The 22301-nt window shown below is 33.5% G+C and overlaps 1 protein-coding gene across 5 annotated transcripts in view; it reads right to left on the bottom strand.

The window, feature by feature from the left end:
* Positions 1 to 22301, bottom strand: part of Dys (Dystrophin) — a 455408-nt gene that overhangs the window by 6099 nt on the left and 427008 nt on the right. For all 5 annotated transcript variants that reach the window (XM_085190316.1, XM_085190313.1, XM_085190314.1 and 2 more), the window contains 11 exons: positions 5081 to 5340; positions 4702 to 4860; positions 4273 to 4409; positions 3187 to 3305; positions 2657 to 2826; positions 2356 to 2437; positions 1951 to 2083; positions 1452 to 1665; positions 1076 to 1187; positions 668 to 788; positions 104 to 245 (listed from right to left, as the gene is read on the bottom strand). In XM_085190316.1, the coding sequence (XP_085046442.1) occupies positions 104 to 245; positions 668 to 788; positions 1076 to 1187; positions 1452 to 1665; positions 1951 to 2083; positions 2356 to 2437; positions 2657 to 2826; positions 3187 to 3305; positions 4273 to 4409; positions 4702 to 4860; positions 5081 to 5340 (1649 nt within the window). The remainder of the gene's footprint in view (positions 1 to 103; positions 246 to 667; positions 789 to 1075; positions 1188 to 1451; positions 1666 to 1950; positions 2084 to 2355; positions 2438 to 2656; positions 2827 to 3186; positions 3306 to 4272; positions 4410 to 4701; positions 4861 to 5080; positions 5341 to 22301) is intronic.

The following is a 22301-nucleotide window of genomic DNA, read 5'->3' as shown; positions in this document are numbered from 1 at the left end:
CTTAACTCATAATTAATTACATACATACAAGATTATAAAACAATCTTTGCAAAATTTTACAAGCCCAAACCAACCAAACCAAAACCACCAAAATTACACCCACCTGTCAGGAGTATCACCAGCTCTCGCACCAAGTTCCACTTGTGCGAGTCTGGACGCATACAGCTCTAAACGCGAGTGCATATCGTCCGCTGACGCGCCCGCACCGTGTTGCGGGGACGGAGCTGGGGATTCTAGGGCGTCGCCTGAAATATAGAAAGATATATATTAATAGATATTTTTTCTCATTCTATCTATAAGAAAAAAAATATTAGCTTCACGCTGTATCCCGCACACAGCAAGATAGGCAGTGCCACTTTCCGCCGAATTATGGAGATGTTAAGAGCGTGTTAAGTGGCGGAAATTAAAGCCGCGCTTTGCCTTAAATATCCAATTTCCTGAATTTCCTCGAGTGGAGATCAAACCCACTACCAGTCGTGCCACTTTGTGCCCCTGCGCCACGACTGCCCTCAAGAATACCTCAACGATAAAGATAATAATCAATGATAATAATTAACATCACAAAACACATAACCGAAACACAAAAGAAACATTAATTATTATTTTGCTTCACGCTGTATCCCGAATATATGCGTGATAAAACGTGAAACTAAATATATATTTTTACCTTCAAGAACAGTCTGCACAGGCAAGTATCCAACTCGAGGGTGTTTCTTAAAGTAGCGAGCGGATTTAAACTTATTACGAAGAGCTCTTGTGAAATCGCGGACGTCTTCGCCCGATGTGGTCTGTGAAGGGAATAATTATTTATTTATATTTCACAGTAAACTGCACTGACAGTATTTAATTTATAAATTATTTTTCTACTGGTTAAATTATATAATCATAAAAGAAAACAAAACCATAAAGCTCGAAAATTTATTTTAAAATAATATATTTTTTTGGGAAAAATGTATGTCTTTTCAAAATAAAAAAACCGAAGGTCAGATTATGACTTAATTGATAAAATTATTATAAAAACCAAATTTTTCAAACTACTTAAAATAGATGGCAGTAGAAACAAAGTATAACTTACAGCAGTACAATATTCCTGCATGGGATGAGTTAGTTTATGGTTCTTTGCTTTACGTCCACTGAAGAAGCAGTTCTGGCACATGTCGAAGTTAAAGCATTTCAGGCATCGGTATCTGAAAAAAAAATTAATATTAATTAATAATATCTAAAAAGTACATACATTATCGCATATTATAGCAGGGTAAGCAAAGGGAACCTAGAGTTAAAACACCTCCGTTCTCCACGCACCATTAAATTTTCGAAACGTTGCGAGTCATTATTATACTAGAGCCTAGAGCGAGAAAAAAGAAAAATCATACATTCCTACAAGTAAGAATAGAACCTACAACCATACCAACATTCAACATATCAAAATAAAAATTGAAATTTTAACTCACCTAAAGCCCACTATCGGATATTCCTTACAAATGTTACACTTCGCTTGGTGTTTAGCACTCTCAGCCGCCGCCAATCTATGTAAAACTGGTAACCACACCATGGACTGAGGTTCTTTTTGCAGCCATTGGAGGAAATGGAAAGCTTCTATGTACTGGAGTTGACCTTCTGCGTCTCGTTCTAGAGTCTTCTCTTTGTCTTCTTTCTCTTTCTCGCCTGGAAGGTTAAAGAAGAAGATATAAATAGGGAGATTGGTAGATGCCATATTTCATGGTTTTAACACTGTCCTAACTGATTACAGTTTTATTTTTAGTTCGTTCATATACTTTTTGAATCTCTATAAAATATGGGGAGATAAAAATGGAAGCTTTCGATACAGATATTTTCATTATCCAACATTAATAAATAATAAAATCTAACTCAGTGTTATTAAAAAACATTTATATTAATTCCACTTTTCCTATAATTTACAAATTTTACAATTTAAATACAAGCACATACCAGCTTTTCTATCCAGCGTACTGCCTCTATTCCCTTCTTTAGTGGCGACGGAAGCTTGCTCGAAGCAGCTTCGAACTGACGGCTCTATGTTGGAACCGCCAAAAGCCGCTACTTCACCTAACTGCCTTGGTACCTGGATGTAACATATTATAATATTAATGATTAATTTATGTTTCAAACGGAAGGTGAAGAAGGAGAATCTATCTGAATGTTAGAATAATGGGGTCAATTCCAATTCGGGAGAATGAATTATTTTCAGTATCTTGCTCTGCCACGACGCACAATGTCTCAACTTCGTGCGACAACTAGAGAAAAGAGTGTCTTGACATTAAATTCTCTCTGCCTATTCTGCAAAATACGGGATATGGGTGAAGCTGAATAAAATTCATTTATCTTTTAACATACCTGAATACAGTCGTGTAGTAAAAGTCCTAATTTTCTTTGGTCTGCGCGGCAAGATGGATCAGCGATCAAGCGGAATAAATATCTGAAAAATATATTTTTAGTTAACAATTGTTTAAATTTTGTTCCAGTTTTTTAACTTTTTTTTTTTACATTTTGCACTTTTTGATACATTTCATGTTATGGAATGGCATTTCTAAAATAATGTTTCTTAAAATACTTAACAATTCATACCTACATAGATATATGTTAATTTACCCAAAAACATATTTTTAATATATTTAAAAAACAAATAGAAACTTACCTATATTTCTCCTCCAAATGTCCCTTACAGAGCAGCACAAGGCCCACCTTAAAGCTCAACACCCTAATCTGTCCGGTCCTCTGACTGTCATACACATTCAGTAACCAATTGATGGACAAATCTAGACACAGTGGTACATTTACTAGACTAGGATTTTCCGCTGCAATCACCTGTAAATAAGAAAATTAAAATTACTTTTCTTTAAGTTCAGGTTAAATATATTAAAACATAGGGTTGCCTATATTAAGATAATACGAGGTACAGAGATACAGAGAGAATATCTGATTGTAAGCGCGGTGGTTGTGATTTCGATTTCCTGTTTGGGAAATGAAGTAATTTCATTTCTCGTTATGGTAACAAGACAAGCCGCTATGTCGAGTCCAGCCTGTCAATGCGCAATGTCTCGAAAATGAGGCGCGGGGAACGGAGTGTCATAACAGTAAATTCCCTCTGCTAACCCTACTAGAACCGGGAACCCTACTATAAGGGGGAACTGAGAGAAGAGAACAGAGATTTCAGCCACAATTTACCTCGTACAAAGAAGTGAGAACAGTGATCATATCCGGTATATCTATGAGTCTGTCGTTCTGAGCTCGGAGCCCGTGGGAGTCGAACGCCTCTAACGCCGATGGCAGCTGTAGCATATGCACTGAAAAATAAATAAAAATAATAAATAAACCGCTTGATGTCTGTCAACTAAAGAAGGGAAAAAATTGTAGTTTGTTTGTATGTATAATAACAAACTCTCTCCAGAAGTGCGTGGATACCTATGAAAATTAATAAACTTGGATAGTTCCCTAAATTTAAATTCACCTTTTCCAAAAAGATAATTTCGATAAAAAAACCGCTGTCAAAAGGGAACGTCCCGAAATAGGAGAACAAAGTGTCTTACTCCTACACTTACCGCGGTATGCGAGAAAACGGAATAAAATTAAAGAAAAAACAACCTATTTCATAGTTTCTATTAAAATAAACATTATAGAAAGTGAACTTGGAAAAGCTAGACGCGACTCGCGAACTTGTCGCTGCACAGTATCAAATGACTGCGGTCACAGTAGCATTACCGTGAAGCCGCTTGGAAAACCGCTAACCGACGTATATTTCTAGATCTAGATATAAAGTAGTATACGTGTGATATATTGTTTTTTTTTTTAATATAGAGGGATGAAACACCATGTTTTTCTTTTTCCGTCTTTGTTAGGTTACCTCTTGTCTATCGCCACCTTCTTTATCTAATCAAACTTGACTGTAAACCCTACAGGTTGTGGTTCGATTCTTACTCAAGAAAACGAAATATATAATATTTTCTTTTCCTCGCTCTGGTGAAGAGACAAAGCGCGGCGTTGAGTTCCGCCACTCAATATGCAATGCCTTCAGTATTCAGAGGAAAATTGGGAACGAAAGTATCTTAATAGGACAGAAAAGTCTTGACAATAGGTTCCCAGGTTCCCTCAGTCTAGTCAGAAAAAAAAGTTTCAATGTAACCCAATGTTCCTGCGACCAAAGTTACCTACAGTTCGTATAATAAGTTATGTATTGTTTGTCACAATTCCAAATTATTTCCCTTTGACCACACAAGCAAAGGTAGCAATCCAATAAAATATAAATCAACTCACTGCATAAAGCCTTCTGTACAGTTCTAAGCTTTAGAGCAGTTCTGTACGCGGAGAAACGGACTTCGTTCAGGTCGGCGAGCGAGTTCATCAATTCGATCATCTTCGGGTGATCCCAGTGAGTGGTTTCCAATTCGTGGCTGAAAGGAAAAGAGGAATAAATTAGTTAATTTTAAGTTGGACTATAGAAAAATGAATTCTCTGTTTAATTTGTTGTTGTCATGTATTTTCTTTTTTTTAAGAGATAATCGAAACGCAAGCCAGATTCACACTTCTCTTTATAGATTATAAAAAAAAGTTATATTACTTGCCAGACCCAGAATGACAACATTGTGCCATTGACATTGTACCGAAAATTAGGCAGTATGTGGGAGACTGGGTCCTCTCTGTCTACCTTAGTATATTTTAGAATGAAAGTAAACAAATACATACTCAATATAATACGGCACATTGGCAGGTGTCACAGCTCTCTCCCATGGTGGGAGTACTGAACCGGCTAAGAAGCCCTGAGCGGCTCCAGCACCTCCGTCCCTCGCTACTCCCGCTAGCTGACGTGCTCGTTCCTCTCCTCCTGAACTTAGTGCTGATACTCTGGAATAAGAGTAAGTTCTATAAAAATAAGTGTATGTTTTTTGAGCGCACAGCTGTCATGTTTAAGTCTTTTAGGGAACCTTGTATCGCCCAGTATGCGTCATGACTTAAGTTTGTCCCCTTAGTTCGTCCAAACCTCATATTAAGTCTGGGGGATGAGCTTAAGGGCTCTGCTTTCAATTCGCAATTACAAAATACCTTACTAAATCTAAACACTCACCTCGTATTCAACTCATCGAGCCTAGCGACCAAGTGCTCCGGCAGTTGTATATTATCCCTTGCCATGGCCTGGGCTTGTGCTCTTAGTTCGTCCACCCCTCGTTTCAAGGGTGGCAGTTGAGCTCTCGCCCTGGACACAGCGTCCAGCTGGGCTCGGGCATCTCTTGCATCTCCTGGAGCCCTCCATGACGCACGAGCCGCTTCAGCTGTTTGAACTCGAGATGCTAGCTCGTCGAGAGCCGTCGTGAATGTGCGTACGCGCTGTGAAAGAAAATCTATTATTATTTTCAGTTTTTGATTTGAGTTAGATTAACTTATTTATTGTTTTGTATTAGTATGAGAGAAGTTCTACTAATTTCGATATATTTTTTTAGGTCTTGAAATTTGGGCGAAAAGTCAGGAGTCTTTCTGTTTGCTGTATCTCACAGCAATGTGAAACAGAGAAGATACGATTGCACTTGTTTATTCTTTTAACTTCAATATTTTGTTCAGAATATTCATAGAAAAATAATAAATAACATAATATGACAACTTCTTTAAATTTATCTTTAATTTGTCTAATGATATTTATTTAGTAAAAATATCCTTAAGTCTTAGAATAGATGATAAATCTCATCCATTTACAATACTATGAGCTATAAAAATATATTACAGATGCTATAATTACTATATAAACAGAAATAATTAGAAAACTTTCGCTATAACGAGGTGAGATACTCACAAGTACGACACAGTTAGTGAACTTTGTTTTGTGACACACATAATACGCTTTGTTCTAACTTCTTTCATAAAGGTAATGAATTACTTTTAACCATAATAAAATTAAAGCAGCTTCAAGCTTCTTTCATTAAATGGCACGACAAAGCAGAGGATAGCTAGTGTTGAGACACTCCATTTCTCACGCACCGCCCAATTTTCGAGACTCTGTCTTAGGTTCAAAGTGAAAGATGACATTTGTTTATTTTCACAACACTTATTGAGGAATGGGATTTTTACAATTGTATTTAGCTCTATATCTACTTTATGTAAAATGTAATGCAATCACAATGATTCGGTTCTCTTTATTATCACACCACTCCATTTTAATATCACAAAATATTTTACAATATATTGGCGCGAAAATAAGAAAACACAATGACAATTGACAACAATCGTATAAAAATGACAGATTCCAAATTCAAAAGTGATGTTTTTTTTTTTAATTGTCACAGTAGTGATGGCCAGAATCAGTATACATATTGTTATAAAAGCCGAAGAAGATTAAAAAAATACAATAAATCGAATTGAATCCTTTAAAAAATATTTATATTAGTATAATATGTATGTACATATATTTTATATATTTATATTATCATTTCATCAAATGTCAAAGATCATCGTCATGGGACACTGACATAATAGGTCAGTTTCACTGACACTAGGTCACGTTACAGGCGCAGGTCGAGCTAATCTCTTGATCTCTGTTTCTATTTATACCTACAGTTCCTACCTGTTCGACTGTATGTTTTTTCATTTAAAATTGATTATTTAGCCTCCAGAATTCCGCGGAAAGTGGGGAACGGAGTGAGTAACTTTAGGTTCCCTCTGCCACAGCTGTACAGCTTTACGTTGTATCCCGCACACAGCAGGGTTTTTAAGGGGAATTTAATTTATTTTTTATCTACTTTTTTCAATTTCACGCTGCATTCCGCATATCGCACGGTAGGCAGAGAGAAAATAGTGTTAAAACGCTTCGTTTCCCACTTTCCACCGAATTTTTATTTTGTTACGAGAGGGTTTGGTTTTAATTAGAATGAGTGGGCCATTCGAAAAATAAATATTTACGATTTATTAAATGTATAAAGGTCTAAAACTATAGCAAAATAATAACTAATCATTTTTTTACAAATAAAATTAAACCAATATTCATATAGTTCACACATAATATAAATAATAAAATAACATAATATTATTATATAAGCAGGTATAGAACCTGGTGGTGGACGACCTTGGCGTCTGGACTCATCTAACCAAGGTTGGTTCGAGGCAAGGTTACTGCCAGGATCTTTACTTGTTTGTTTTAGTTGTCTTGATATAACGATGTTAGTATAATTTAACATTAAATAAGTATACATTAAGGGTAAAAAAGGAAGTTAGTGTTTAGACACTCCGTTCCCCACGCACTACCAAATATTCGTGAATCGCGTGCTAAAATTATAAAATAAATATTTTTTAATTATATTTTTTTAAATTCTCATTTATCTTTATTTCTATCTGTATTTCCAAGAATAATTTTCCAAAAATTAATAACAAAACTTTGAACGGCTTTAGTTGTCGTAGTTCAGGGTAAAGCCGGAACCTTGCGGTTTATTCAATCTCTGAAGTCCTACCAGTGACAGGAAATGACGAGTGAATCATAGTATCTTTTAATATTATTTATTTTATTTTTTGTAGCTTCGCGCTTTATATAGCTGGGTAGGCAAAGGGAATCTAGAAATCTACGCTCCGTTCTCCACTTTCTGCCGAATTATGAAGGTATTGCGTGTTGAGTAGCGCAGGTAGACACTACTATTGCTTCGTCACCAGAGTAAAGAAATTAAAATGCATATTATTTTAATTTCTTTTATTTTTCATTTCTTTTTTAATAACTTAATTTTTTGTTAACAGCTAACAATTCCAGAGATAAATCTCCTGCTTTTCCCGCTAGATCTGGCAACACTGAACCACGACCACTGTCCCAATACAAAATATCAAATATTCAACACCCAACTCAATATACAGACAACAAAGCCAAATTAAATATTTAATTGTTACGGGATCTGAATTCATTTGCAACTGCCTCTCACGTCGCCATTACTCGCCATTACTACTGTAATCGACGCACTCGAGCTGCGTTCCTGCATACCTTACTGGTACCTGCCTACCTATTTTTGTATGAAGCTGGAAGGGACTTTTAAAATAGTAATATTTGATATAATAGATTTTTATTTTAAAATAGTAATGCAAGTTCAAACTTTCTAGTGTATAGAAAGCGCAAAACAGAGTGTTTTCACACTTCTCTCTTCTGTCTTTTCAGACCTCTCTACTACCTCCCCTAAAGTTAACATTTTCAAATTAACCCATTCAAATCAATAAACCTGACCGCCCTTGACACAAAAGGCTAAGAACATTTTTGATTAAGTCACCTTTCAAAAGTCAACGGGTAATTCGTTCGGGAGTTACGATGCCACAGACATACATACATACACATATAAAAAAACGTAATTCACCTAAGATCTTACTTAATGTAAATAATTAATACTAAAACTCTTCTATTCCAGCCAAGATATATCTTCAATATAGTTAAAATTCAGGACCAAATCGTGACGAATGGGCTATTTTATATACGGTAGACCGCGCGCATCAAATTTACGTGTTCTTTTACCATATTGATATAAGCCAGTCGTGGCGCAGGGGCCCATAGTGTGACTCTAAACGCGACTGGTTGCGGGTTCGATCCCCACTCGAGGAAATGAAATATTTATGTATGTAAAATTATATTTTCATTTCTTTGATCTGGTGTCGAGCTTCGCCACTCAACACGCAATGCCTCCAAAATTCGGTGAAAAGTGGGGAACGGGGTGTCTTAACACTAGGTTCCCTCTGTTTACCCTGCTATGTGCGGGATACAGCGTGTTGTTATATAGGGGCGGGCTAAACATTTTAAAAAACTGAACTGAACTGACTTAAAAAACTGAAACTAAACTTTACTAAACTACTTAGAGAATTACGAGGCTAAGAGGCGGTGCTCGTTTGTCGAGTCTCTAAATATATGTTTCCTAGATATTAGAATAAGTAATGTAATTGTTTTGTTGAAATTATTATTAACATCTTCTAAACTTATAATATAAAATCTAGAAAAAGAGGAATTTGTTTAGTTCAGGAAGTTTTTTGATTCTAATTGAAAGCATCGTAAAAAGTGAGGACGAGTATAAAAAGACGTAAAAATCCAATAAATAAAACTCCTAACCATATTATTATGAAATATTTAAAAAAAACGTTAAAACATGAACCTTTCCAAGATATATACAACAAAATAAACATTTCTAACTGTTAGCTTTGTAAAGTTAGGGAAATTGTCAGATCCAATTCATGTTTGACGATTCCCTTTGTCCTGTGCCTGTGACGTATCTACAACGTCAAAGAGCATGGGAGACGTATCTTCTACGGATTTGAATGCTGGACGTGTATTGAAGTTGAAAATTTGAAGATTTTTTTTAATAGCAGATAAAATTTTATATATTTTTACCATATTGTTAGCATATTCGTGTAAAAGTGGGTAGATTTAGGTGAAAAAGACAATAAAAGCAGTGGAATTGTGTCACACCTGAACAGTTGTAGGCGGAAGTCCTGATTGGAAGGTATCTAGTGTTTAGTGTTGTTATTAAGTGATACATGTCACTTATTGTAATTACGTGGAACCTCTGTCCGAGTACGTTAAAAACTTATAGACGGTATGTATTTTTATCGTGTTATTTTAAAAACGTTAACCACTTCCGATTTCTAATAATATCTATTCTTTTAAGGTCAGTCATGGCGCAGGGGCACAGTGTCAATGTAAACGTGACAGGTTGTGGGTTTGGTTTCCACTTGAGGAAATTAATTATTTAATATTTTTATTTCTTCACTAGGCTGTCGAGGCAATGCTAAGAACCCAGTTCCAAAATCTATCTAATATATTTCTAACAGAAAATCGAATCTACAACCATATACTCCAGTAAAATTTATTAAAAAAAAATGCACAACCAATTTAAATACATAATACAATACAAAATGCAGTTTACGTTTCTCCATTCCCAAGTCCACAGAAACAATTAATGAATTAAAACATTTAAAAGGGTGTCAACGGGAGGGGACTGTAATTAAGAAGAACCGTCTGCGACTTAATAGTATAATTAGTAGGTATTCTATATCAATTTACAAGAGAGCACTGTTGAATTAAATTGAATTGAATTGAATTACCTTTTCACTATCCGCGTAATTACTTTAAATGGTTTCTTAATAAGCTTTTAAGAGTTAGAATTCGAGATACTATTATTGAATGGAAGTGACATAAAAAAGTTAAAAAGAAGTTTCTTAGCTTAAAAAAATGTACAAATATGTAGAAAAACTATAAGGTATCGGGATTGGAACCTGCACCTTTCGAAATCCCTTTCTCAATATTGTCCTTACAATCAAGACCGTAGTGGCACAGCGGTACAACACGCAACGCGTCCAGAATTCGGCAGAAAGTGGGGAACGGAGTGTCTTAACACGGGGTTCCCTCTGCCTACCCCGCTGTGTGCGGGATACAGCGTGAAGCTGACTAAAAAACAATATTTTAATGAATTATGTTATTAAACAGAACATTTATCATTTTATTTGCGTGAATTTTGAATGATGTCATACATCAATCCGTACACAGTAGTTATATTTAAGTGATTTCCGGCTATTGTTTACATAAAGGCATATATTATTTAATTTATTAATAATATATATTATTAGAAAGAAAGGTAGGAATAATGTTAATAATTCTTATACATATACGAGTAAATTTCTATTTTTCTGCTCTGTTTTATACCGTTCGTCCGTCGTTCGCCGTTAATAATATAAAAATTAATCATTTTATTTATTTTTATTATTATTAATTATTTTTTAGTTAAGACCATCGAGAATCGTGGCAGCGGTAGGTACATCTGGCTGTAAACGTGGTAGTTGTGGGTTCGCTTCTCACTTAGGATTAAAAATAATAATTTAGTTTAATAATAATTTAGTAGATAAGAACGGAACGGAGACGAGTTCTCCCACTCAACACGCATGTTTCTATAATTGGGTGGAAAACGGAGTGTCATAACACTAGAACATCGTGAACCTTATTTTATTATTAGCTTTCATAGCTCGATATTGCATCCCCACAACGTGATTCGAACCCACACCAGAGATAGTTTAAAAAATTATAGCATACATGTAAAATATATCAGCAACCAACCATTAAGTAAGTCTTGATTGTAAACGAAAGCTGTCTATTAAAGCACATGAGATTGTGAATTTCTCCTCTAATGACGAGTGTAGTACGTACTTAACCTTAGTAACTTTAGCTTGTTTGGTGATAATTTAGAAATTATATGTTAGATTTTGTATATAATTTGTTATATAGCTGGGTAAGGAGAGGGAACCTAGTTAGGACATTCTGTTTCCCAAGTTTTCCGTGTGATGAAAATGAAAATAAGTTATACCCCCAAGATCGATGGAATGAGATATCATTTTTAGGTAAAATTCTAAAAAATAATTAAACTAAAACTCTATAAGTAAATAATACATTAAAAGTAACTTAATAGTTCTGTTAGTTTAAATGATGACTATTTTAGGTGACCGCGATCCACGGAACAGATAGACAAACATACAATAGTCACGACTGTTGAGAGAAATTTAGAATATTTATAAGAAATTGATGTAAAATTAAAATAATGAAAAATATTACGAAGAGAAAAAAAAACAGCTTGCATGCATTTTCAGACATTCCAGGTTAGGCAGAGGGAATCCAGTGTTAACACACTCCGCCGCACACCGTTCAATTTTCGAGACATTGCGAGTTGTTCCCAGAGTAAAGAAAGGTCAGGATTGGACCCATGACCGGCCTCGAAATATAGCGTGAGAATAAAAAAAAATGTACTGTTTATATAAATGTCGGTCTAAAAAAAGATAGCATTCCTTACTGCTTAGTAAACAATGGGATTCTTTGATGTCTCTGATTGCAGTCTGATGGGAATATTAATAACCTCACTGTAACAGCATGGACAGAAGGAAATTGACTATTTTTGTCGGTTAGGCTGGTGGTATTTGGGCCTAGATTTTTAGATGATGCAAGGTAGTCTAAAATATGAATACAGGACGAAACAAAAAACTTAACTATTGCAGAATTTTGGTGATTTACCAAATAAATTAGTAGGTATGTATACAAAAACACCATGAGCTTAATTTTTTTTTTATTTCACGCTGTATCCCATTAATAGCAGGACAGGCAAGGAGGGCCTGGGTACCTAGTTTTAATTCTCTCCGTTCCCATTACAACACTTCCGTTCCTCACTTTCTGCCGAATTCTGGAGGCTTGAAAATTTTGATTAAAGTGGAGAACCTAGTGTCCCCATAGCAGGGTGCGTGAAAAGAAATATTGCTTATATATAAACATTTACCTTTTTTGCCAGTATAAAACTAACAGTAACATATCTATCAAGTAAATTTAACAGACACATCGATGGTCCCTAGGAAAAATATCGAAAGTGAAAAGTCGTGAATGTTTTTATTGTTCTTTAACTACTAAGAAGCGTGGTTTTATTTTTTTTTTGCAAACTTCAATTTTATTATCAAATTTGATTTATTTTTAACCGACTTCTGTAAGAAAAGGAGGTTATCAATTCGACTGTATTTTTTTTTTTAATTGTTTTTTTCACCTTCAACTACGAAATAAAACAAATAGTGAAGCGATAGAACGAATACAATTTGCATTGACGATTGCAACTAATAAATATCGATAATCGAAAAATAAAAACAAATATAGAGGACATTTTATCAAATGCTATGCATTTTATATGAGTTACCAAAAATGTTGAATATATTGTGTTGAAAAAAAAAGAGGAATTTAAAATTAAACTTTTTATAAAATCAATTTCAATAATAAATTTGAAAACTTATTTAGCATGATCATCACCGGTAGTGTTATTTCATTACTAGTGACACCAATTTCTTTTATTTAAACTTATTATAGTGTTTGCTTGAAAATAGAACATAATATATATCCATCATCACAAACTTCCAAATTTATAATTTTTTTAAGATAACTAAAACAGAGTGTTTTGACACACACAGTTTATAATCTATATACGAGTATATAAAATCGAAAGGTCACTCACTCATCACGAAATCTCAGAAACTACATGTCCTAGGAATCTGAAATTTTGCATAGGAGTTATTTATAGGACGTAGGTGCTCGCTAAGACGGGAATTTGCAATATTCGATTTCTAAGGGGTTGTTTTTGGGGTGGAAAGTTTGTATGAAACTTCGTTACTACAAATGCTAGGAATCTCAAATTTTGCATGGACGTCACTTATAAGACATAGGTACTCATGGAGACAGAAATTAATAATAACGTAGTTTACGCAGGCGGAGCCGCGGGCGGGCTGCTAGTATAACTATATAATACAGTTATATAGTTATTTCAATACATTGTTATATAACCATATTTCTTGAATACAACGATAGTTTTCGCCATAAATCGTAATAAATGGAGCGCAAGTCTAGCAGGTATACGCCGTTCATTATCAGAGGTTATCGAACTGTTAAGGTGTCTACACACTTGACCAGAGGAAAGGCATATAGCACGAGGTTTTTTTTATACTTTCTATTTCTTTTTCTTTTCAATTGCTTTTTCCGTTATGATAGAATAGGAATAGAGAAGCTAGTGTTAAGACACTTTGTTTTTGTTAATATTTATAACGGTAAGTCTTGTTAACTTTAGTGAATATTTAAAATTTGTGGTCAATGTTTTAGAAAATATATGTAAGTAAAATATTCGTTATTTTGTTTACTTATATTTATAATTTTTTTTTATTTAGTTTATAATTTTTCTTAGATAACTTTCCCTACTAAAAGTGACAAGATTGGAAAATATTGATTATTAAAAAATTATAATATTAGGAAATATTCATTATTAGCTAAATGCCACTAGTTCGCCCGCCAACAAACATCTCGAATGGATAAGTATCCGTCTTCCATACTAAACACATGGTGTAAAAAGATTGAAAAATGCAGATGAATATAGGTTTTGTAGAACAATTTTAAAATGCAGCCTGTAGTATAATAATATCGGGTTTTTTAGCTTCACGCTATATAACGCACATAGCAGGATAGACAGAGAGAACCTGGGAATTTTTTCTTCATGACAGAATAAAACTTTCGCATTTTCCACAGAATTCTGGTGGCAATGTCACATCAACCCACAACTGGAACCCAGAGTTAAAACACCTGGTGTTGATTGACGTCACTGAACGCCGTGAATCTACTTAGAGTAGGAGAATTGCAATAATTAAAAATATTAGTTAAAACAATAGTAATATCAGTCAACTAATATGTAATATTGACGCAATCTTTTCGTGCTTAGGTTACATATGTTTTAATAATGATTCTATACAAAATAACTATAATTTTTTACAGAAGTTTTTAGTATTAAATTTTCAGTTTTATAATTAAAACTAAGAATTTATTATTAACTAACGGGACTCGAATTCGCATCTCTGGGAAACCATCTAAGCGCTCAAACCACTAAGCCATACGATCTCGTCAAGCTATATCTATACCTATAGTTTTTATACTCTTATAAAATATATAGAAAGTAGTGATATATCACTAAGTTCTTATTTCGTAACTCTATGCAATATTTCACTAAGTGACGGAAAGATAAAGACAAACTTTATATCTATCTTTACCTTATATATCTTTTCTTACCTTATATATCTATCTTTACCTTATAAATTGATAATTGGATCGTGTCAATACTGTTATCAAATAGAGGAAATGATAAGCTATCGCCAACAATTACTGTAATCGTAGACGCAAGTTAATCTATAATTAGAAAATGCATTCCCATACTGTACATTCCTTTTATTTAAGTTTTAATTTTATATTATAAAGTTTTTTTTTTCACTTCAGGCTTTGGGTAGGCAGAGGGTTCACATATTCCGTTTCCCACTTTCCACCGAATATTTGAGGCATTACGTGTATGAGGCAAGTAAATTTTAAGAAGTTTAATAGTTTTAGAAAACTTTAAAAAATAGATCAGCTCAACTCATCCAGAACGAAAAAAAATGTGTGAGAAAAAGTAGTCTCTTAATGGGAACGGAGTGTCTAAACACTATGTCTCCAGGTATCACGCCACCCAGTCATGTGCGGGATACAGCGTGAAGCAAAAAAAAACAACAAAGAGGTATGCAAAGAAAAGTGACAAGTGTATACAAGTAGAAACTGTTACTTCCACTTAAATAGAAAGATCGACTCTTCAACATATGGCTATAACGGAACTTCTTAATAAAAACTAAGGTCAAGCATCCATTCTATCAAATCAGATTAAATAATTTTGAGGGTATCTTGAAGCAGAGGAACAGGTATCGACAGTGCCGTAGGTTCAATTCTCGTTCAGGGTAATAATTATTTATGTTATGTTTTTAATTTTTTCCAGAATACGTAGTATCGCTTGGGCGAGGAATGAAAAACAGAGTGTTTTAGCACTCGTTTCTCTCTGTGAAGTAAGAGAAACGCAGATTGGTGATTTGATACCATTTTTTCAAATAAAAACATCCCCAAATCAATATGAAAATCTATAACACAATCGATACCCAAAACCCCAACCCCCAACCCCAAAAACGAACATTCTGAATCACTGTAATGTTCCATAACTATAACCGTTATTTACGATAATCGTTCCAAAGTTATCTTAATGGGCGCAGCCGCATTTTCACACTACGGGATAAATATATTGTATTGAAATTGTTTCTATGCTAATTTTACATTTTGACACCTATAGTGCAGTGCGATCTATTAAAACTAACTACTCGTAGGTATAAGGTACTAATCCTGTCTTTTTTAATTTAATCAGGATATCTGTTTTCTATTTAATTTGAATCAACAGGATTTCTTCAATTATAATACTGTATAACGCGTATATTTAGTGATCCGTTCCCCACTTTCTGGCGAATTCTGGAGGCGTTGCGTGTTGAGTGGCAGAACTCAACGCCGCGCTTTGCCTCATGACATCAGAGCGAAGAAATGGAAATATAAATTTAAATAAATAATTCATCTCCTCGAGTGGGGATCAAACCCACGACCAGTCGAACTGGCCTCATTGAAATTGTTTCTATGCTAATTTCACAGAAACACCTATGGTGTGGAGTGGCATTTATATATATAATTTAGTCTAGTCGTAGGTATAAGATGCTAATCCTGTCTTCTTTAATTGGTTTTCTATTTAATTTGGATCTTGTTTATTTTACTTTCATACTGTATCTCATAATTATATAGTACAGTACGTAGAACTTCGTTTTAAGACACTACGTTCTCCATTTTCAATCAATATTTTGAGACATTGTGCTATGTGAACGAAAGTTACGTATAGTAAAGAAATGAAAACAAATGGAAATCGAACCCACCTCTCGTCAAACTTCGCCACGATGACCTCTGGTACTTTTCTGGTACAATCGACGATTTCGACAAGGTGTAAATTATTTAAACTGTTTTATTTACTCGACTTCTCCAATTTCATAAAATTGGTGTGTAATTTAATTTAAATTGTAATCTGATTCAACTGATGGACGCGGTGTTTTAAAAGTCAAATTTAAATTATAGGGCCGAGCTTTGGAAGCACGAAAGCTAAACAGGAGAATTTGGCAGAAAAAAGTAAATTATACAGGGTGTTTTACGTTCAATATAAATGTTTTTTTTTTATGTTATGTTGTTACTTAGATGTATGTACTTATCGGCGGAAAGTGGTAAAGGTGTCTTAACGGAAGACGGAGACAGAACGTACCTGGGAACCTAATGTTAAGATACTGCATTCGTATATATAATAAGGCTATAATTCATCGATCTCTGGTACATGGAATATATACGGAAATATATCGGTTTGTCAGTTTGTCTGTGTTTTTGTGAAGTCTTATCTCAGAAACGGTTTATCCGATTAAAATGTTTTAAAAGCGAAGTATTTTATTGAATTGGCTAAAACTATAACTTTTAATTTACGGATACTGTATGTTAATGTTATTAGATCACAAAAGTAATTTAAGTAAGAAAATAAATAATTACAAAAGCGGGCGAAGCCGCGAGCTGGTCGGTAGTAGGAATTGTAAATAATAAAAAATATTATTTTCTTCACACATTGCTACTTGTTTCACGAACAAAAGTATAAACCCCAAAGGTTAGATGAGAAAATAATGTGTCAGATTTTCTGGGATTTGGAAAATCAAATTTATTTCCCACAGCCAACTACAGCCAGGGGCCCCTTCTAATGTAATTTCATATAATATGAAGGATATTGTTGACATTTTATATGTAGTTCTGTTATAATAGTAGTGTTTATTTATATGTTAGTTTTAATTAAGGTGTGTAGGTATGTTGAAAATTCTAAAGATTTTTGAGTTTATTGTTATTATTATCGGCTGTAAACAACTGAGGTACAAGGGTGTAAGTAAACGCGATGGTGGTGGGTTCGATCCCCACTCGAAGAAAAGAAATATTTACTTAAATTTATATTTCCATTTCTTCGCTCTAGTATCGAGGCAAAACCGCGGAGTTCCTCCAGAATTCGGCGGAAAGTTGGGAACGGAGTATTTTAACACTATGTGCCCTCTGCCTGCCTACTCTGCTGGATGCGGGAAACAGCGTGAAGCTGATTTAAATTTTTTTTTTAATTTACGCAACTTTGTTTTTCAGTAATTGGATTTTACTAATGTGGAATAAAAGAACATAAACAGGGGCCAGTCGTACAGGAGTCATTTGACTGTAAACACGACAAGCGTGGCGTGCGGGTTCGGTTCCTATCCGAGGATAAATTTACACAAAAAGTTCCTGAGATTAACACGTTCAAACAAACAAAACTCTTCAATTACCTCTATAATATTAGTAAAGAAGTAAAGAAAGACGCGACAATGCCAACGGTTATTCACTTATTATCAGTTTGTTGAGGGATTTCTAAGGAATGTACTACATACATAATATAATAAAGAAGATAAAAAGAAAAATCTGCATTCTCCTCAACCACCCACAAAGATTGACTCATAGATTGCAGATATCGTTTAGCATTATGAAAATATACTTTATTATTTCAGTAATAAAGCTGATTTTGAAATAGCCGGGGAATGACTGAAATGTTTGCAAATAATGTGAGTAATTTCTGTAATAATAATTTATGGATTCAAGTTATTGGTTTATATTCAATTTGCTCGAATACTATATTAATAATAATATTAATATTAACATAGCTTCACGCTGTATCCCGCACACTGCGGTTTAAGCAGAGGGAATCTAGTGATAAGACACTCCGTTCCTATCATGTCATATGTCTGACTGTCTTACGAGAACTGAATCTCATAAAGAATCTATAAATATCTAGAGGGAATCTTAAAGATAATGTTGTCCAACAATAAAATATACAGGGTGGAAGAGGCTGCGCTTCTTTAATTGAAACTGCATATAGGGTAAAAAATTTCAAACTCGAAGCTAAAGAAATTAATCAAGATGCCTCAACAGTTTGGACGTAGGATTTTTTTTTCATTTCACGATTTTTCTCCATACCTGTATTTCGTGTGACGCACACATACACATACTACTACAAAAATACTACTAAGCGTTGCCAAACTTCTACTTTTCATTCGTCAAAACCAAACCGAACGAGAAAGAACGATATCTCGCGTTCTTTGTCACGCAATTACCTATTTATTATAAATCTAAATAACGTTCAAACCTCTTATTAAAATTGTTTAACAAAATCCTACTTTAAGTCAATTTATTATATCACCTTTATTATGAAATTATTTAGAAATACTGCATGGTTATTGAACCACCCACAAAGTAATATTCAAAATTTTTAACACAAAATGATATTGAACTACGATAGATAGATACTTACATTTAACATGAGTTTTACATCGTCGTTGTCGCATTCTCCTTTTACTATCACTAATATTTACATCATAAGTAATATTAAAAACTCAACATTTGTTTGAAACGTCTTAAAAAAATGTATGTTTTGATAGTACACTCAAATACTGACACAATAGTTTCACATTTGAGAAAAATACTCAGTAATCACATCATCACGATCACGAAACATTCATCACGATTTTAGAAATCCGATTAATGATAAAATTAATATTAAACAACATCCAAATAATTTAAAACACTTAATAATTATTCAACGTATAAAATCGAACAAAATAATGTAAATACAACAGAACTTAGCCGTTCCGCGGCTAAGTTCTGTTCTCACACAGATAATTAAAAACATTGTAATAGTTGCCATTAACTAAAATACTTATCGAATATACTATTAAATTTTTTATTAAGATTTTCATTATTATTTATATTTGTATGATTATTTTGATAGAAAATCGTATAAAAATTAAATATTAAACGAGTTTTATAATGTTACACGAGGACCTGCGAAAACTCAATACGAAATAAATTAATATTTAGTAATTATTTGTAAATAGTATTGATAATTTTATTAATTATTTTAATATCAAATCATGCGTAAAAAGTATAATCTACATTTATTATTAATTATAGTGTTATATTGCACAATCAATCAATATTAAAAATGAATTTTGTTATCTGTACAAAGACACCCCGCTCACGCCGCACCGATTACCGGGGATTCCCATAGAATCGGTGCGGCGCGTACATTCTGCGCAATAGTAGTTGGGTCGGACTATAGCTGAATGCTATTTACTAAACCATATAAATACAACGGGTTATTGGCCCAGACCACGTCGTAACAATAATAAAGAAGTTTGCATCAATCGTAGAAAATTAGAAATACTGGCGAGATTAAAACAGCGTTACTTCACGCGACGCTTCGGCGTTGGTATTGAAATTTGGAGGTTAAGTTGCCGGGAAGAAATAAAAAAGAAAAACAAGCAAAATAAACAATCACAATGGAAAGGAAACAGCACAGTAATAAAACTGGAAGGAGTAAAAAATTGGAATGCTTGGAAGTTCCAAACCATAATACTACTACGGGGGGAAATTGTGTCATCATCATCTGCATTTATTGTAAAAAGAAATCCTACAATTAAAAGAAATATTAAATGTTTCAAGTGTAATAATATGGGTCATTATCGAGCTGAATGTAATGTGGACAGAAAATGTAATATTTATTGTTAAAAAAAGTGAAAAAAAATGCTATTATTGTAATAATTTTGTAAACATGTTAAAAATGAGTGTTAGTTTAAAACGGGAACATAAAAAATGTGTTTGTAGTGCAACAAAAGTAAAATTAAAAACCTAATAGAAATAATTCAATAAAAGTGTGTGTAAAGTGTATTCCTAAGTGTTGGTTGCGTTAATTTAACATCAGCTCGCCGCCGTTGCCTACATACCTACGCTAGTTGCTGCGACTCGATTTCTTGAATGAAGCGTGTGCGACGTTGCCGCTTTGACAGGTAAGTGTGTGAGTGATAATGTAACACTTTACAAATGGCGTTTTTTTTTAAAACGATTATTTTATTATTTATTTTGTTTGAAAAAATAACTTTTTCATTTTTGGGAATTATTTTTTTTCTGAATTATATTAGGCTTTTATAGAGTAGTTAAAACTGTGGTTTCATTTAAAGTGGTGCCGTCAATTCCACCCTGTATAAAGTTTCCAAAGATAATCGAACCCACTACCACAGGTTTTAAGTAAGTTTCTGGCTACAATACTGTGGCGTCTATATATTTTATATTTAACTAGCGGACGCGCGCAGCTTCGCTTGCGTATTTAGGGGTGAATTCTAATAACCCATGAAACATGTGTTCAATTAAATACTTTTAAGAGTCTGAATTTCAAATTTTATAAGAATCGGTGCCGATTTAATTTTTTTTCCATACAAACTTTCAACTCCCGATTTGCACCCTTAAAGGGAGAATTTTTGAAAACGATGAAACACGTATTCAATTAAATACTTTTAAAAATCTAAATTTCAAATTTTATAAGAATCGGTGTCGATTTAATTTTTTTTCCATACAAACTTTCAACCCCTATATCACCCCTTTAGGGTTATAATTTTTCAAAATCCCTTCTTAGTGGATGTCCAGATTACGAAAGTAAACATTTGTCCAAATTTCACGTTTCTACGCACAGCGGTTACGACAAGTCCTTTTTTATATATAGATAAAGCGTTCTTAGCTTTTAATAAAATAGAATAGCTTCCGTGCCTCTAGTTATAAAGTAAGTATTTCAATTGCAAATGTGTGTTCTATATATTTATATGTAAACTAATAAAATATAAAGAAATCGCTCATCGAATCGAACCCACTACCCCCGCAAACACTTTCCAGTCACCCGTTGAGCCACTACTGCCTCAAATATAATTCCGTTGTGAAATACCCAACGGATATTACCATTTAAATACACAATCCGTATCGCAACCCACTATTACAGTATACTGTAACCGTCGCTGTGACATATTTGATACGAAAGTCTTTAGTAATGGCTGCCTCCTTGTTGAAATTGACATTTTAAATGTTTCGTAATCTTTATTATATTATAATATTCATGTAATTTATGTATATATTTTGTAATATTCTTGACAGCTGTAGGTTCGATTCCAATTCGGGGGAATAAGCTCCTTTCTAAAATAGAGAGAAGCGTTTATTTCAGCCAATCAACTAGCAATATCTCGAAAAAAAACGGAAATAGGGAATGGAGTGTCTTAACACTAGGTTCCCTGTCAACGGAATATATCATAAAATAATGCTTAATATATCTTATTTTAATGGAGTTAGTACTTATCCTTGAAGAACGAAAAAATATCCAAAATAACGAAATAGGTATTACCTGCAACAAAAAAAAATTAAATTAAATTAACATACTTAATTTATTTGTGAAATATATTACACAATAAATTTTAAATATTTTTTTCACAATAATGTATATTTATACATTAAATATTTTTTATACTTTATAAAATAATATAATTATTATCATTTATTACTAAGGTCATCGTGTCTGATTGTAAACTGTTGTATAAAAAATGTTTAGGTTCGATTCCCATTCGGGAGGGGTAATATTAATTATTTAAAATATCACCGTTCCGGAAAGACCAAGCACAGCGTAAATATCTGTCACTCAACACGCAATGTCTCGTATTTAGGATATTCCCAAATTCAAGACATTCCTCGCTCTTGAGAAAACTTTGTCTTGGCACTAGCTTTCCTTTGCATATCCTTCTTTGCAAGATAAAATTAAATTTCACATAATATATATATATACTAATTATATATATATATATAATTAGTGTTTTTATTATAATGAATATAAATACCATCTAATTGTAACAAGCCTAATTGGCATTAAGACTGACAAGACTGACAACTTCAAAATCTAGGACGACGTATTAATTGTATAGTAGGCTTTATTGTCCTGCAAAAGTGGGATTTTTATACTTATTCCAATAGAAATAAAGATCAAAATACTATA

This window comes from Heliconius melpomene, chromosome 9, assembly GCF_056956725.1.
Source record: "Heliconius melpomene rosina isolate 202511_hmr_F chromosome 9, ASM5695672v1, whole genome shotgun sequence".
Lineage (NCBI taxonomy): Eukaryota > Metazoa > Arthropoda > Insecta > Lepidoptera > Nymphalidae > Heliconius > Heliconius melpomene.
The sequence above is the reverse complement of the archived record's forward strand: the minus strand, read 5'-3'. Positions and strand labels throughout refer to the sequence as shown.